Source organism: Microcaecilia unicolor, chromosome 3 (assembly GCF_901765095.1).
Source record: "Microcaecilia unicolor chromosome 3, aMicUni1.1, whole genome shotgun sequence".
In the NCBI taxonomy this organism is placed as follows: Eukaryota; Metazoa; Chordata; class Amphibia; order Gymnophiona; family Siphonopidae; genus Microcaecilia; species Microcaecilia unicolor.
Genome location: NC_044033.1, coordinates 474,742,636 through 474,758,651, shown reverse-complemented (window position 1 = coordinate 474,758,651; position 16,016 = coordinate 474,742,636). Strand labels below are relative to the sequence as shown.

The window sequence follows — 16,016 nt, the reverse complement described above, 5'->3', positions numbered from 1 at the left end:
GGGAAATTATGAAGAGAGGGATGAGGATATCTCGATAATTCCCGACCGTTGGACCCTGAAGCAGGCAACGAAACGTTGGCCACCATTGGTCGCGGTCCTTCTTTGTGGAGAAGAGGAGTTAACGAAGACGTCTGAAGCTAAGTGGTTTTCTATATACAATTCTAAGCTAAGTGCTTTTTTCATCCAAATTCTGGAGTACAGCTTTGCAGTTGTTATACATGTGTTACGTTTTCAAAAGCAGGAACTAGGTTAGTGAGCCCTTGGGCCACTGCCAAGGAGCGGCAGTGGCAGGCAAAACCATCCCACACCAGGAACAGACAGAACTCAGATAGGAACAGCAAGACTTCACCTGCACTAGCCGCCCTTCCCCAGGAGTTGAGCCCCTGGCTGCAGGCGGCCGACAGGACTTACAGTACAGGGTAGGAACTGGAAGCTGCAAGCAGCCACTAAAACAGGGAACAAACACTGACAAACACGAGACAGAACTGAAAGCTGCCAAGCAGCCACTGAACAAGAAACACAGACAAACAGAAACTAAACACAAAAGACAGACAAGGAACAAGTCTAAGAAACAAACAATAACCCTAAGCTAAACTACACACAGACTAACTAGCATCAGACAAGGAACTAGAATAAAAACCAAGCTAGGCAGAAGTGCAACAAGCACCAACAAACCAGGGCCTTAGGCGATGCAAAGGCCAAGCAGAGAGTTCCCAAATGGCTAATAAGCCTAGCAGCAGCTGAGATTCAGCTGCAGCAATCACCAGGCAGCTACGGGTGCTGTGCATGCTCAAACAAGACAAGCAAGTCTGGCAGGCCGGAAGATCCGGACGGGACTGGGCTGAAGTCTGGAACGGGAAACAGCACACGGACAATCCAATGCCGCCACCCAGCCTGGCCACCAGGGGACGAGATGACTGAGAGCCTGAAACCAGGGCACGACCATGACAACATGCTGTTTGAATACAAGGAGGTTTTTTTGTGCCAATGATGAAGCAGCCCTGCTGTAGTTGCTTACTGCACTTATGAGCTTCTTGAGGCTTTTTCCTCCTGTAAGAATCAGTGGATTTGGAAGTCAGACTTTAAGAGAACTGCTACTATATATTTGTGTATATTTGAATTGACTGTTAGGGTTCTTACCCCTATTTTTTGATTTAGTTCATGAAATTAGAGGGTGGCCATTACAAAAAAAGTATGGCATGGTGGCATTTTACTGCATTGCTAAAAATGGCCACAGTGCTGGGCTTCTGAGTCAAGATAAAGCTACATCCATACAGATTCTACATGTCTTTTTACCCACATATTAAGTGGGCAATTTTTGTAAAAGTTTTTTTTGTGGCTAAAGAACCATTTTTCTGCAGGAATGCTTTTGAGAAAATTAACGTTGTAAGGTAAAAAACAAAACCAAAAACATTTCTGTTTTTCTTATAATAGCTGATACTGAAAGTTTTTCAAAGGTCCTCCTACTTAGTCAGTCACCCCTGGATTCTATATAGTGTGCTTAGATTTAGGCGCCAGAATCGACACAGATGCTATAACACCGAAGGTAACTTAATTGGCTTAATAATCTAATGATCGCTGAGATTGGCAATTAGCAAGCAATAATGAACACTAATTGGCACTCATTAGAATTTAGGCGCACAACTCGCTAAGTGTATTCTGTAATAATGTGCACCGAACCTCTAACGTGAGCAAGCAAAAAGGGGCGTGGTTATGGATGGGGAAATGGGCGTTTCGTGAGTGTTCTGAAATTTAGGTGCCTAGTTATAGAATATGTCCCAGTGTCCCTAAATCTACGTGCTGGGATTTACGCTATGTTTTAGTTAATATAAATAGATGCGCACAAATTTAGGACTTGCAGACTTGCATCCATCTATCCATGACTGGTTGATTTAGGCTTATGTGTTGATTTTATGTATATTATTTTGTTTTGTATTATACTGATTTTATAAAACTGCCTTGCAGTTTTAATTCAAAAGGCAGCATATTAAGTTCTGATTAAATTGTAAACTCTATAAAGCATACACCTTTACATACGTGTATCTGTATAGCACTATATACATCTAGCAGCATTACAGAATTGACAAGTAGTAGTAATACTAGTAATGCAAGAAATTTGATCCAAATTTACAAAGGTCTGTGGAGCATTTGAGTCATTGGGGTTATACAAGATGATATGGCGTAATGGATGAAACGCTGCACTATAATAGGCAAAGAAAAACTATGACTACGATGAGTGTAAAACAGAGAACATCCAGAGAAAGAGATGTGGTGACATCTCAAAATATGCAAAGATACACTAATTTTCACTAAGCCTCATTCAACAAGCTCATCCCACAGAGAGAAAAATACACGTTGAAAGTAACATTCTTCATGTACAATGTACCCGGAGATAGGATAATTCAGTGACTTCAATGGTCAGCTTGTGTACAACGGAATGTTAGTAGCATGGAGTGTTGGTTTGTTGGTTTCAATTCCTAAAAGGCTCAATATATAGTAGAAATCATTCAAATTAATACAAATAAAACAATCAAAATTTGGGGGAGTGGGAGGTGTGGGCATGTGTGATTGTGTGGCCTAAGCAAAGGTGTTAAGTTGCAGTTCTGGAGGATTGCAAACCAGTCAGGCTTTCGGGATATGCCTAATCAATATGCATGAGATCTATTTGCATGCACTGCTTCATTTGTCATGAATATTTATTAGGGATATCCTGAAAGCCAGATTTGTTTGTGGCCCTCCAGGATTGCAGTTTGATATCCATGGCTAAAGAAAGTGTCAAAGAAAAGCAAAAAAAATACGGGTTTAAAAGGAAGAGGAAGAGAAAACAATAAAATACTGCTCAAAAGAGAACACTTAAGAGTCTTATATGTGAGGGGCCTCACAGACAACTTATATTGAACCGAGTGTTGGGTTTCCAGAGTATAAGATTTTCTTCCCTCTGCAGATTTAAGCTCTAAAATAGAAACAGTGCCTACTAGACTGAGGACAAAATAAACCCTTCAGTCATCTGCTTGCAGTACCCTGCAACAGACTGTCATCAGCTGTTTTGCAGGAGTAAAAGGAAAGCAGACTGATTTACTCTGCACCAAGTCAGCAGAGACAGTTTTAACTGTCCCTGGCTGCAGAAAAACTTGGGAAGGTATACGGAGGCCTCAATGTAGGATGCCATGATTTAGAATGTTGTGCTAAGCTTCACAATATTCTAACACACAAACTAAAAAAAAAATCTTTTACTCCTAATGCAGTAAACTAACAGTTTGACAATTACCACAGTGTTAAAAAAATGTGTGCTGACAGAAAAATAGTACATACTGCTGTGGTAATCAAAACCTCCTTTTTAAACCCAACGCTCCAAATATTCCCTGGTCAAGTGGGCCCAAAATCCCCCCTCCCTCAGTATCCTGAGCCAGAGCATCCCGGCCCAGGCACCAGAGCATCCTTAGTCTGGGCATGCAAAACCAGAGCACCTCTGTTATAAGCATCTGGTCCAGGGTATCCTTCTTCTAGGCAACCAGCACAAGGAAGCCCTCAAACAGAGCCATGTTGCAGGATCTCCCAGGATCAATAATTACCTAGTCCAGAGAATCTTGTAGTTAAAATCCTTCTTTGACCACTGAAATCTTGCAAATTGGCATTGCATGACTCCTAGCAGTTCGTTGGGACATACCACTAAACAGGGCTTTTTTTTGAGGGGGTACTTGCGGGTACTGAGTACCGGCACCTTTTCCATTGTCTCCTAAAATTGACCCATGGAACCCAAATTTTAATGATAGAGCTCAGGCTCTACACACCAATTCTGCCTTGTCATAGATTCTGTGACTGGTTGCAGGGGGCCTGGCTATTATGGGGTGGGTCCCTCAGTGATCACCCCACTCCTGAAGGGTGGCCTAGCATTTGAGTACCAGTACCTTTTTCGCTAGAAAGAACACACTGCCACTAAAAGACATTGCATCCCAAAGCACCAGTAGAGGTCAGATTCCACCTGCTCATGCCAGCCCAAGCCTTCCCTATGATGCAACTTCCTGTTCACCAGATCAGGAAGTTGTATCAGGGGGAAGGCTCAGAGCCGGCTCAAGTAAGGGGAATGAGATGCTACTCGCTGCCGGCAAACAGCTAAGGAAATTAAAGGTACTAGGGGGGTGGAGAAGAGGAGTTAAATGACCCGCTAATCACCTGGGGGGAGGGAGAGATGCTGGGTGGGGTTGTCATGCCCACCCACTGGGCTCAGGCCTACCCATAGTTAGGTGTCTGGCTATGGCCCTATGCCAATGGATGCATCCCCAGACCCAGTATTGCTGGTATGGGGAAATTCAGTCCAGCATTATGAAGAATCTTCTGAAGGTCTCCTTGATCTGAGGTGCATGGATTGGCATGCCTGGTCCAGGAGAGCCCTAGCCTAGGATTCTGGGTCATAGTGGCCCAGGGGTGCTTTCAACTAGGTAGTTCCTGGAAGGATCAGTGATTAGGGGCCAATACTAGGCCCACTTGGGCCACCAGTCTTCTGTGGTGAAGTGCCACATTTCACCTCAGGTGAATCTACTACTCCTACACAGAATTTGTACTTCAGCTCCAAGCTGAAATAAAGATTCTGTTTTAAAGGGATGGTAAACCATGCTATTTACATGCAATTTGTATTCTGACCACGCTATACTTTAGCATAGTAGTTTTACAGTGGATTTTTCCACACAAGAACCCTTACTGCACTGGGAAAATGAAAAGGAAACTGTGATGCTACAGGATAACACACCTTATTACATTGGGCTCAGAGTTTTCAGTAGGGTGTCTAGTGCTGAACTGCAGGACAAAAACAGCAAGTCTGAGACAGGGAGATAAGGAGAGTATACTAAATAGAGGCAACAGCAGAGAAGGCAAGGGATGAGAGAATTTGTCCAAGGACCATCAGCTTTTTCTCAGCTGCAAATTATAGTGCAGGGACTGAATAAAAAACAAAATGAAAGATGATTCTCTCCCCCTCCCCCCCAAGTTCTTGTTTGAATACGTGTAAGGTAAACTGTTCTACTATTACTACTAATATTACTACTATTAGACTGTTAAAAGTTTGGGAAGAGAAGTTTCTCTCCAGGATAGTCCACAGAGAAAAAGGAGCCTCATGTTTCATTAACCCCCCCCCCCCCCAAAAAAAAAAAAAATTGAGCTGTACAGAGACTATATTTACAGACAAATTTTCTCATGCATGTATAGTGTTCCTCTGAATATCTTCCAAACAGTAAATGGACACCATTGGACTAGACCTTGGGGGGGGGGGGGGGGGGACACTAAAAGAAAGAGAGATCGAGTGAATCCTGGATCACAGGGGAGGGGAAAGTGAGAGGGCAGATTCTGGACTGGGGGGAGTGGATGGAAGAGAGAGAGAGAGAGAGTGAGACACTGGACCAACAGAGGGAGGGAGAGAGAGATGCCAAACCAGGCAGGGTAAAAGGGTGGAGGTGCAGGAGGAAGGGAAGAAAAAGGAGAGAATTTGGACGTATTGCGGGACAAGGACACAGAAGAGATGCAGACAGTGGATGGAGCATAGGGACAGGGATGCAGAGGGTTACTCCTAGACAGTTGGAACAATTTAATCCTTTGTTCACTAGCTTCCCAGCTTCTTTGTCAAATTAAAAGCATGATTCAAAAGCTCTTTTTCAAATGAAAGAGTATTAAGAAACTTATAGATCCGTTATCTGTTGATAATTTCTCATCAGTGTTACAGTGTTTAGTCATACCTTTAGAAGATTACTTTAACTCTTTATACTAGGTCTTCCAGACTCTTTGTTACGCTTTGCAAGTGGAACAGAATACTACCACACTGCTACTTGATGGCTTACCTCGATTTGATCACTTACTCAAACACTTGGGGGCCATTTCAAGAGCAGCGGTAAGCCCAAAGCAGGCTTACCGCTCACTCTTTTGGGACTGCTGCCAGCCCAACTCCGCCGCTGGTGATGATCCTGCCCTGAGCGTGCGCCATTTCCGGGGGAAAAAGAAAACCCCTGGAAATGGCTTGCGTGGCAGTAACCTGGCAGTAATCAGGCATTGCCGTGCACTGCCTGGTTACCGCCGGGTTAGCATGGGAGCCCTTATCATCACCTCAGTGGGTGGTGGAAAGGGCTCCCCGTCACATGGCCATGCGGTAAGAATTCTTTTACCGTATGGCCATGTGTGCTGGAGGCTTTTTTACTCAGTGAGTGCGGTAAAAAGGGCCCTGCCGTGTGGGAAAAACAACCCCTGCCACCAGCGCAGGGCCCTTTTCCCCACAGTTTGGTGAAAGGCCCCTTGGTACTTAATGCAAATTTCACACAAATTAACAAATTTAGTTACATGTGTAAATGACCTCTGCGTGTCCAATTCTGCTCTCAGTTTTTAGTGTCCTTTATAGAATTTGGGGATATTATAATCCTATGTCATCTCAGAATAAAAAAATTAGAGAATTTTTGTTCTTTCAAGAAATAAAAAAGCTTGCAGACAGTTTATACTTTTGCTGCCTTTCTTTTGCAAGGTTCTTGTCAATCTTTGTTATGATGTGAAGTATTAAGACCTGGATGTACTTCTACATAATCACTACAAACTAAGTAAGCAGTACTGACCCATCTTCTAGGCCAAACCCCTCTGGGCCAGAGAACAAGATACTTTATATACTTTAGTATATTTTCTTATTCTCAAGTCGAGAGTAGTGAGTTTCTCATAAAGTAGGAGTGTGCTGTTTGTCAATAAAACAGAAGTTGATGTAGTAGATTTTAGGTGACTAAAAATAGGATAATTTAGCTTGCATGCTATCCTGTAAAGATGTGTTAGGAAATTATGGAGTCCTTTTACTAAGCTGCAGGAAAAAGGGCCCTGTGGTAGTGGTGGGGGCTGTTTTTCCCATGCACCAGGGCCCTTTTTAATGCAGTGGGTAAAATATCCCCCCCCCCCCACACACACGTAAGATAACCCTTACCGCTACCCACTGAGGTTGCAGTAAGGGCTCCTTCTGTAACCCTGCAGTAACTGGGCAGTGCGCGGCGATGCTCGATTACTACCGGGTTAGCACCATGCTACAGAAAAAAAATTTCTGGAGTGCTGGAAATAGCACACGCTCCAGCTAGAACTACCGCCAGCGGCTGCATTGGGCTGGCGGTAGTTCCGGATTAAAGAGCGGTAAGCCTGAGTTGGGCTTACCGCCACTTAGTTGAAGATCCCCCTATGTGTTGTTTTTGTGAATTTTGTCTTTGAAATACACTGAATTATTTTAGAGAAGTTTTGTTAAGATTGCATAACATAGACACACGTGATCTACACAGATTGATACCTTTCATTGGACCAGTATGAAAATGATCTAGAACAGTACTGTACATGTATTTTTAAGACTACACCGATCACATCTAAACAAAATGTTTGTCTCATTTTCATGTTAGTTCAACATATGGTGTGAAAATTCTTGAAGGGTCCAGTTTTGCTTAGGACCCATACTATTTCTAATATTCTGCACAGTGATATGTTGAAAATAAAACAGAAATACAGATGAAAGTGACCACGGCTTCCAGAGCTCTTTGCTTACTTTTCAGGTGAACAGAAACTCTTCATATATTCTAAGATACCATTCTAAGTTCACACTGTCCTACTGATAAATATGCAAAAGCAAAAAAATAATTTAAGACTTTCATAGTAATCAAGTAGACCCAAGTTTCTTAAAACTACAACTTGCAATAACCTGAGAGTGAATCTTCACTTTTAGAACTGTAGTGTTGTATAATAGTTTGCTATTGGGATTTATAAGCTAGCAGAACGTGCCAGTAAATGAGGTTGTGCCTTGATTCCATGCCCTTATTCATATTATTTCTTCATTTTTCTCAAAATGGTGTTTTCCTCTTTTGCCAGTGCAAATGAGATTGACCTTCGCACTTATCTGACATCATGTTTGCACAATGGAAAAAAAAAGGATGTAGCACAACGCATGAGGATAAACAATTTACATAAAAATGGAGGGGTCAGAACACATACAAGCAAAATTCTTTGCATGAAAACTGAATTCCTTTAAATGAGACTTGTGAACTAGGAACTAAATTTGAGCTTCAGTTTTAAAACGCAAATCTTCAATGTCTAATATGGACTGGATGAAACTAATTCTCTTTTCAAAGACATTTCAGGCTATCTGCTACATACACTCTCATTAAGTGGTCAGATAGTGACATAACTGCCAGCTATTTGCATTAACAGAAGCCTTCATATAAAGATGAAATGACTAGTTCCTGTTAAACAGAGCAACATAAGCATATAGTCTTTTTCTTTGTCCACTCTGGCTATTCCAGTCTTTTCTTGTTCTCCTTTTAAGCTCATCTAATTTTCAGACTTCATTCCAGGGTTTGTCATATCAGTATCAATCTTCACAAAGCTCTAGGTTCCAGATATCTTCATTAGGGCTTTTCTTCATTCCAGTCTGACTTACTCTATTCCAGGGCAGACCAAACTAACAAAAGATAATAAATAAGAACTACCTACAGTATACAGAAAATAAGGAAATGTTTGTGATAAAAAAATAACAGCTCTAATTCATTTGCTAAATTCTCTTTTGGGTTTATTATTTTAGTCATGCTCTGTTCATTTATCAGCCATTTCTTCTTTCACTAGGATTATTTGTGCTGATGTTTGTGTTCTGCTTTTCTTTATTTCCTATACTTTACTGATATTTTGTTGGTACTGATTTTCATTAATAGGAGGTAAAATATATCTTTTATTGACTGCCTTTGCATGTGGCTAACAGGATTTCACTATTTTTGGAAAATAGTGGGATACAAGAATAAATAAATAAATAAATAAATAAAATATGTAGATAAATAAATAATCCTGAAAATCCAATTGGCCAAGTGGTCCCTGAGGACTGGGTTGAAAACCACTGATGTGGCACATTGATGTGGAGTTGGAGAGGACAATGAGATCTCAAGGATGGAGAGATGAGAGTGAAAGATATTTGAGGATAGGGAGAAGAGAATGGGGGATTGGGGATAGGGAAACAGGAATATCGGGAGGGAAAGGAAGAGACAGAGGATAGGAGATGGGAACAGAGAAGGGAAGACTAGATTGGAAAGGAGAAAAAGAAGGAAAAATACAGGTTTGGGGATCTTGGAGTACATGGAGGGGGAGGAGGGTAAGGGATCTTTGGGGGTATCTTTGGGGGTAGCCGCATTGAGCCTGCATTATGTGGGAAAGCGCGGGGTACAAATGTAATAATAATAATAATCTAAAGAAAGGAGATATTCCTCTAGCCTTGTTTTCCATCACCCAATTAACCTTCTATCTCTCTTCCCAGATTCTTACTATTTCCCTTGATCCACTTTTTCTTGCTTTTTCTCTCTGTTCACAATTCTCTTTGTGGTCCCACCTGTCCCCTTTCCATGTGCTCATACAATCTTGCTTGCTCCTACTCAGGTCCACATTCATATATACAACCCCCAAGGTTCTTTTTCACACAATTTTCCCATTCCTTAATTCCTTCTTTCACACAGTTCTCCTATCCCCCTCTATTCAGGCCAGCCCCAGTCCTCATTTCAGATAAATCCACATTCCTAAATCCACATTCCCTATCCCCTGTTTTGTACAACCCTCTCAAGTCTGTTTTGCACACATCTCCTTCTCCAAGCCTTATACACAATCCACTCACCTCTTCCATTCAGCATCACCTTCAACATTCATGCTAATCATGTGGCAGGAGGAGCAGCAACAGCTTGGGCCACATTTTTCTCTGTTACGTGGAGGGGCATTTTCGAAAGAAACGTCTAAGTTGGGATTTGGACGTCTTCGTGAAACGTCCAAATCCGGGGTCGGGGAAAACAGTATTTTCGAAAAAAGATGGATGTCCATCTTTCGTTTCGAAAATATCAAGAATGTCCTTGGATTTGGATGTCCTTAGAAATGGACGTCCCTAGAGATGGATGTCCTTAGACATGGACATCTTTGACGTTCGGCGATTTTCAAAACCAAAGACATCCATGTCAAAAACGTCCAAATGCAAGCCATTTAGTCGTGGAAGGAGTCAGCATTTCTAATGCACTGGTCCCCCTGACATGCCAGGACACCAACCGGGCACCATAGGGGGCACTGCAGTGGACTTCATAAAATGCTCCCAGGTACATAACTCCCTTTACCTTATGTACTGAGCCCCCCCAAATCCCTCCAAAACCCATTACCCACAACTGTACACCACTACCATAGCCCTTACAGGTGAAGGGGGGCACTTATATGTGGGTACAGTGGGTTTCTGGTAGGTTTTGGAAGGCTCACTGTTTCATCCACAAATGTAACAGGTAGGGGGGTATGGGCCTGGGTCCGCCTTTCTGAAGTGCACTGCAGTACCCACTAAAACTGCTCCAGGGACCTGCATGCGCTGTCATGGACCCGAGTATGACATCTGAGGCTGGTACAAAATATTTTTAAATATGTCTTTTGAGGGTGGGAGGGGGTTAGTGACCACTGGGGGAGTAAGGGAAGTCATCCCTGATTCCCTCCAGTGGTCATCTGGTCATTTCAGGCACATTTCTGTGCCTTATTCGTAAAAAAAAAAACACATCCGGGTGAAAACGTCCAAGTTTTACTTTAGGACGTCCTTGCTTTTTTCGATTATGGCTCAAGGATGTCCAAGTGTTAGGCAAGCCCAAGTCCTACCTTCACCACACCTCTGACATGCCCCCTTGAAATTTGGACATCCTTGTGATGACGGACTGCAGTTGGAGACGTCCAAAATTGGGTTTAGATTATACCAATTTGGACGTCCCTGGGAGATGGACGTCCATCTCTTTTGAAAATGAGCCTGATAGTGTCCTACTGCTTCTTTGGGTCATGTAGGATACCATATGGTCATAAGATTTAGATGTTAAGTTCAAAGTTTCAAATAGAGTTGGTAGGACCGTTCCTAGGAGGTCTTACAGTCTAAGTAGCACTTGTGGCAATAGAGGGTGAAGTTGCTTGCCCAAGGACTCAAGAAACATCAATAGGAGAATCAGGACTTGAAGTCTGATTCCCTGGTTTTTAGCCTGTTGGTTTAACCAGAAAGCTACTCATCCATTCCAGAGTTGGGTCATGTGTGGCAGAGGAGGACACAGCCTGAAGCACAGACACTCTCCTCCTCAGGCTTCTGCTGCCTGCTGAATGTAGGATGGCGAAAGATGTTACAGATGCACTGTTGGGCAGCTTCTGCCTCTAGGACCTAGTTTGGCACCCAAGTCCCCATGTGATTCCATGCGGTCATATTTTGTGGCCCTTCCTGTATCCATGAATTTTCAGGGGACCAGTGGCCCTGTTTATTGCCTTCAGATCCTATGATATCAAATTGAGTCAGCACATACAAGTTTCAGCCAAATCTGATTATCAGCCTGCACATGGATAGGAGGCCAGAGAAAACATTCTTAGAAAGGGAAAGCAGGCTATGGGCAAAAAGTAGGCAACCAGTCATTTACACAGGGACTACTGATACTTTGAACTTGCAGAAGTTCAATTAAAGGCAAAGACAACAAAGGACTTCCAGATGATTGGAGCTGATTAGTCCTTACTTAATGCAACATGAATGATACAGGCTTTTGGGCCAGAAGCAGGATGAGGATTAGTCTGGTTTGGCCCAGAATGGTTAAACTTTAAAACAGCTGGAGTGTGCTGTTTTCTAATTGGTTAAAACTTGATGTGATAGAGGTCAGGTAATTAAAAGCTGGGTTATGTGAAGGATAAGTCTATAAGGTGTGCCTAAATTTAGGTACCATGTACACACACCAGTTTTAAAGAATAAGTGCACACAAATGATGTCACTAATTGGCATTTATGTGCATAACTCTTCCTCTTCACGATTCCCCATTATGTTTACAACACATGAACCTTATTAGACCACAACAACTCTTTGTATTTGTTTCTCTACCGGAGTTAGCGAACCCCTCTACGGTACAATGTACACTACCCTTTATGGATGTGCTAGGAAACTGGGTGTTGCTTTTGTGAATTTTGTCTTTGAAATAGAAAATGCACAAGTTGGTGACAACGTTTTGTTCTTTTGTTAAACTTTGTATCCTTTGCTTTGCATTTCATTGCTTGTTTGCAAGGAAGCCTTTGGTTATCCACTGTGTCCTAAGTTTTGTGAACCACGTTGAATCCAAAAAGGGATATAGCATTATACAAGCCTTCCACTGACAATGACATCATCTGAAAGAAATTTGGTTTCCTTCTGGATCTTGTATGGGGAAAGGGCATACTTCTGTATTTATCTGTTTTTACTAATATTTGTACTAGAGCTGCCAGGAATGAACCTTATTGGGATAGAAAGGGAGTTACGAGAGATGGAAGATAGCATTTATTGTATTTATGTTTATATTTGGTAATTTTTACTATTATGATGTTAACAAAATTGTATTTTATGTTAAATTGGACCTGCTGTAGACCGCCTTTGGTGAATCTGTTCGTAAAGGCAGTTAATAAATCCTAGTAAATAAATAAACAGGACACACAGTTAAAGGGCTACAGTTATACTGCCCCCTGATATAAAGTTTCATCCCTATGGAATTAGTTAGGACAGAATCATGGCTTATAGTACACATGAAATAATCATACTCTGTCTCTTCTAACAACCAGATGTACCCATTTGCATTTCAAGGAACACATTAATAATCAATATCTAGTCCAAAATGTTGTAGTATGGCTTCAAACGTTAATCACTGGGATTGCATTTTACACAAAGTTGTGTTCTGATATCAGTATTAAGTCATAAGGACATTTAGCTAGAATGTCCTACCTTGAGGCCCCTGTGACCCTGGATCTCCTGGTGGCCCTGGCAATCCATCTTGTCCTGGTGGACCAGGTACAGCATATGCTCGAGCAGCTAGCAGTGCAGCTGGAGTCTTCAGCTGTGACAGTATCTCAGCCATTCTGTCTACATCAGTGAAGGATATTACAAGAGAAAAAAAAAGACAGTTACGCTTCTGATTGTATAAAACAAACTAGCTCACATTTCAGCCTTATTCTGTATAGGTCAGAAATATTATATTTCTTTAAAAGTACAACCTCAAATGAAGAGCTCAAAAATCAATTCAAATAGGAAATATCTGGTTGTGCTTAAATCTCTTTATTGGTATACAAGTGAATTTCAATACACTTTACAACACACCAAGATAATGTTTCATTTATGCGTCTATATTCCAATAACAGTTCAACATTCCACTAAAATTACATTATAATTTATCTGGTTCCACTTGGCTAGTTGTGGTAAACACATATTATTTTATAGATGTTCAAGTCCAAACTCCCACTCCCCTTGCCTTTCCATCCCCTACCCCTTCCTCTACCTAGCTCCAACCTCAGCAACCAATGAGGAATTCCATACATAAAAAAAAGAAAGGGGAACAGGAAGGGAGGGAAGAGAAAACTTTACTGTTCATAGTTCCTCCCTCTCCTCACATTGTAAATAGTCCATTACATTTTAGTTATTCAATAATCTGCTGCGTGCTTGGTGGGATAACGTCAGCCAGAAGGGTTCCCAAGTTGCTATGAATCTGCACCCTGCTATACTGTCTAGGTCATGAATTCCAAGCCTATCCATCCTCAATTGTTCTATCATATACAATCTCCATCGTTGTAAAGTGGGTGGGGCGGGATACATATGGTATTACTTCCAGTTGGTCAAATAGGAGCAAAGGGCATGTTGTAACGGGTCGATCCCACCATCCAGACAATATCCTAAGTAGTGACTCCCAAAAATGTTTAATGTGTTTACAGTGCCATAACATGTGTCCCAAATGTGCCCTCACTTGGGGCACTTTCCTTTTGCAGAAATTCCAGCCTGTTGTGCTTGATAGGGAGAAATACATAATCTCATTACAAATTTGTACATTGTCTCCTTATGTTGCATGGATGTCACATGTCTGTGTATATAGGCTATGAAGTCCTGCAATAAAATGTAGGGAACTTCCGTTTCCAGATCTCGTGTCCATGCAGATGCCAGGTCCTTGTAGGATATGTCTGGGGTGCTATCTTGCAGATATCTATGGTGGTATGATAGAGGCACTCCCTGTGTTCCTCCAAGAGTTAAGGCCTCAGACAACACCTCTTGTACATCTTCCATCAGGTCTGTCCACTGCATAGAATGGACATAATGCTGAAGTTGCACATATGCAAATCCATGAGAAGAGGGCAGATCATGAGTTCTTTGTAGTTCTTGAAAAGGTTTTAATTTTCCTTCTTCTGTCACAACATGGAATAAATATCTTAAGCCTTTTCTTGCATATACTGAAAACACTCCCTCACTCTGTGCTGGTGGAAAGGCTGGGCTCCCTCTAATAGATAGAAATGAGGTCACCGATGTCGAAAAGCCAAAGTGATGGCACAGCCACCTTCATACTCTACATGCTGGTGAAAATATGGGGAAGTTTTTAAAGATTCCTGGGGGCAATAGTCTTGTTGCATGTAAAATATTCCACCCTCTAAAGATGTAACTGAAAATTTCTTTGTCTCACGGAGTCAATCATTTATGTGTCTTATTTCGCAAGTGACAGTCAGGTAGCGGATATTTAGTAATCCCATTCCTCCATGTAATTTTGGGGTTTGAATCAGTTCCATGGACAACCTTGGTATTTTTGTTCTCCACAAAAATACTTGTATTAATTTATGGAGCAACCGCAAATCTTTTGCTTTTAGAAATAATGGGAGCATTTGGAAGGCGTATAGCCAACATGGTACTATAATCATGTTGATAATATGTATGCGTCCTCATAAGGAGATATGCAGCTCATATTTGCAGTTGTTTGGCTGTGTCATCCAGCAATGGCTGAGTATTCACATTGTACAGTGCATTGGTAACTGAATTCCCAAATACTTCAAGGCCCTATCTGCTCACTGTTGTGGAAAATCCCCTCTCCACCCTTCTCTCACCTCCGCCACATTGGAAAGGGCCTTAGATTTCTCCAGATTGAGAGTAAATCTCCCAAACACCAGCACCACATTAAGTAGTTGTAGTAGAGAATCCTGAGGATCTTCCAATGTCAAGAACAGGTCGTCATCAAATGCCAGTAGTTTAATTTCCTGACCCACCATCCTCACTCCCCTTATGGTGGTGTTTAAACTAATCCGATGAATCAGTGGTTCTATACAGAGGACATAAAGCAGTGGAGATAGGGGACACCCCTCACGTGTGCCCCTCTGTATGGGAAATGCAGACGTTCTTTCTCCGTTTACCAAAATTTGAGCCTTAGGCTGGTGATGCAAGGTGTTAATGCCATCCAAAAACCACCCACTGATACCTATCCCAGGCAGTACCATGTACATGTAATTCCAGCACACTTTATCAAATGCTTTCTCTGCATCTAGGCTCACTGGTAATACTGGTGATCCCTGAAGTTTACTTGTTGACATGGCCAATATTATTTTCCTGACATTGCGTACTGACTGTCTATCTCTGACAAATCCAGCTTGTTCATCCCCTATTAGGTTAGGATGTTGTGCCACCAAGCAATTAGCCAGCAGCTTGGCCAATAGCTTAACATCTACATTGATAAGTGATCTCAGTCTGTATGAATCTGCTGCATCTCTAGGTTTCTCAGGTTTTGGCAGTAATATAATTAATGCTGAATTAGTATGCAATGGAAATTCTTTATGATCTACCACTGACTGAAAATATGCTAGCAGAGGTTCCAATAGTGAAATCTGCAATACTTTATAAAAGGCCTCAGAGATCCCATTGACTCCAGGAGCCGACAGAGGCTGCAGGGACTTAAGTATTGTTTGAAGTTCTTGTGCCTGAAGGGGTATATTCAATAGCTCGACCTCAGCTTGAGCTAGTTTGGGAAGGTGTGACTGGTCAAAGAATTCATGCATGGAGGAGGCATTAAAATTGTCTTCCTCCGTGTAGAGGGCTTGAAAATGAGCATGGAAAATCAATGTTATACGATCACTATGATTGGTTACCCCTCCCTTTGGGTCTTTCAATGCCGATACCGTATGAGTACCTCCACAAGTTATAACCAACCTTTCTAGCAAGCAACCGGGTTTGTTACCAAAATGATAAAGTT

General features: G+C 41.9%; 1 protein-coding gene across 1 annotated transcript in view; it reads right to left on the bottom strand.

The window, feature by feature from the left end:
• COL19A1 (collagen type XIX alpha 1 chain) overlaps positions 1-16,016 on the bottom strand; it is a 946,027-nt gene that overhangs the window by 27,303 nt on the left and 902,708 nt on the right. The window contains exon 53 of the mRNA XM_030199003.1: positions 12,749-12,886. Coding sequence (XP_030054863.1) covers positions 12,749-12,886 — 138 coding nt within the window. The remainder of the gene's footprint in view (positions 1-12,748; positions 12,887-16,016) is intronic.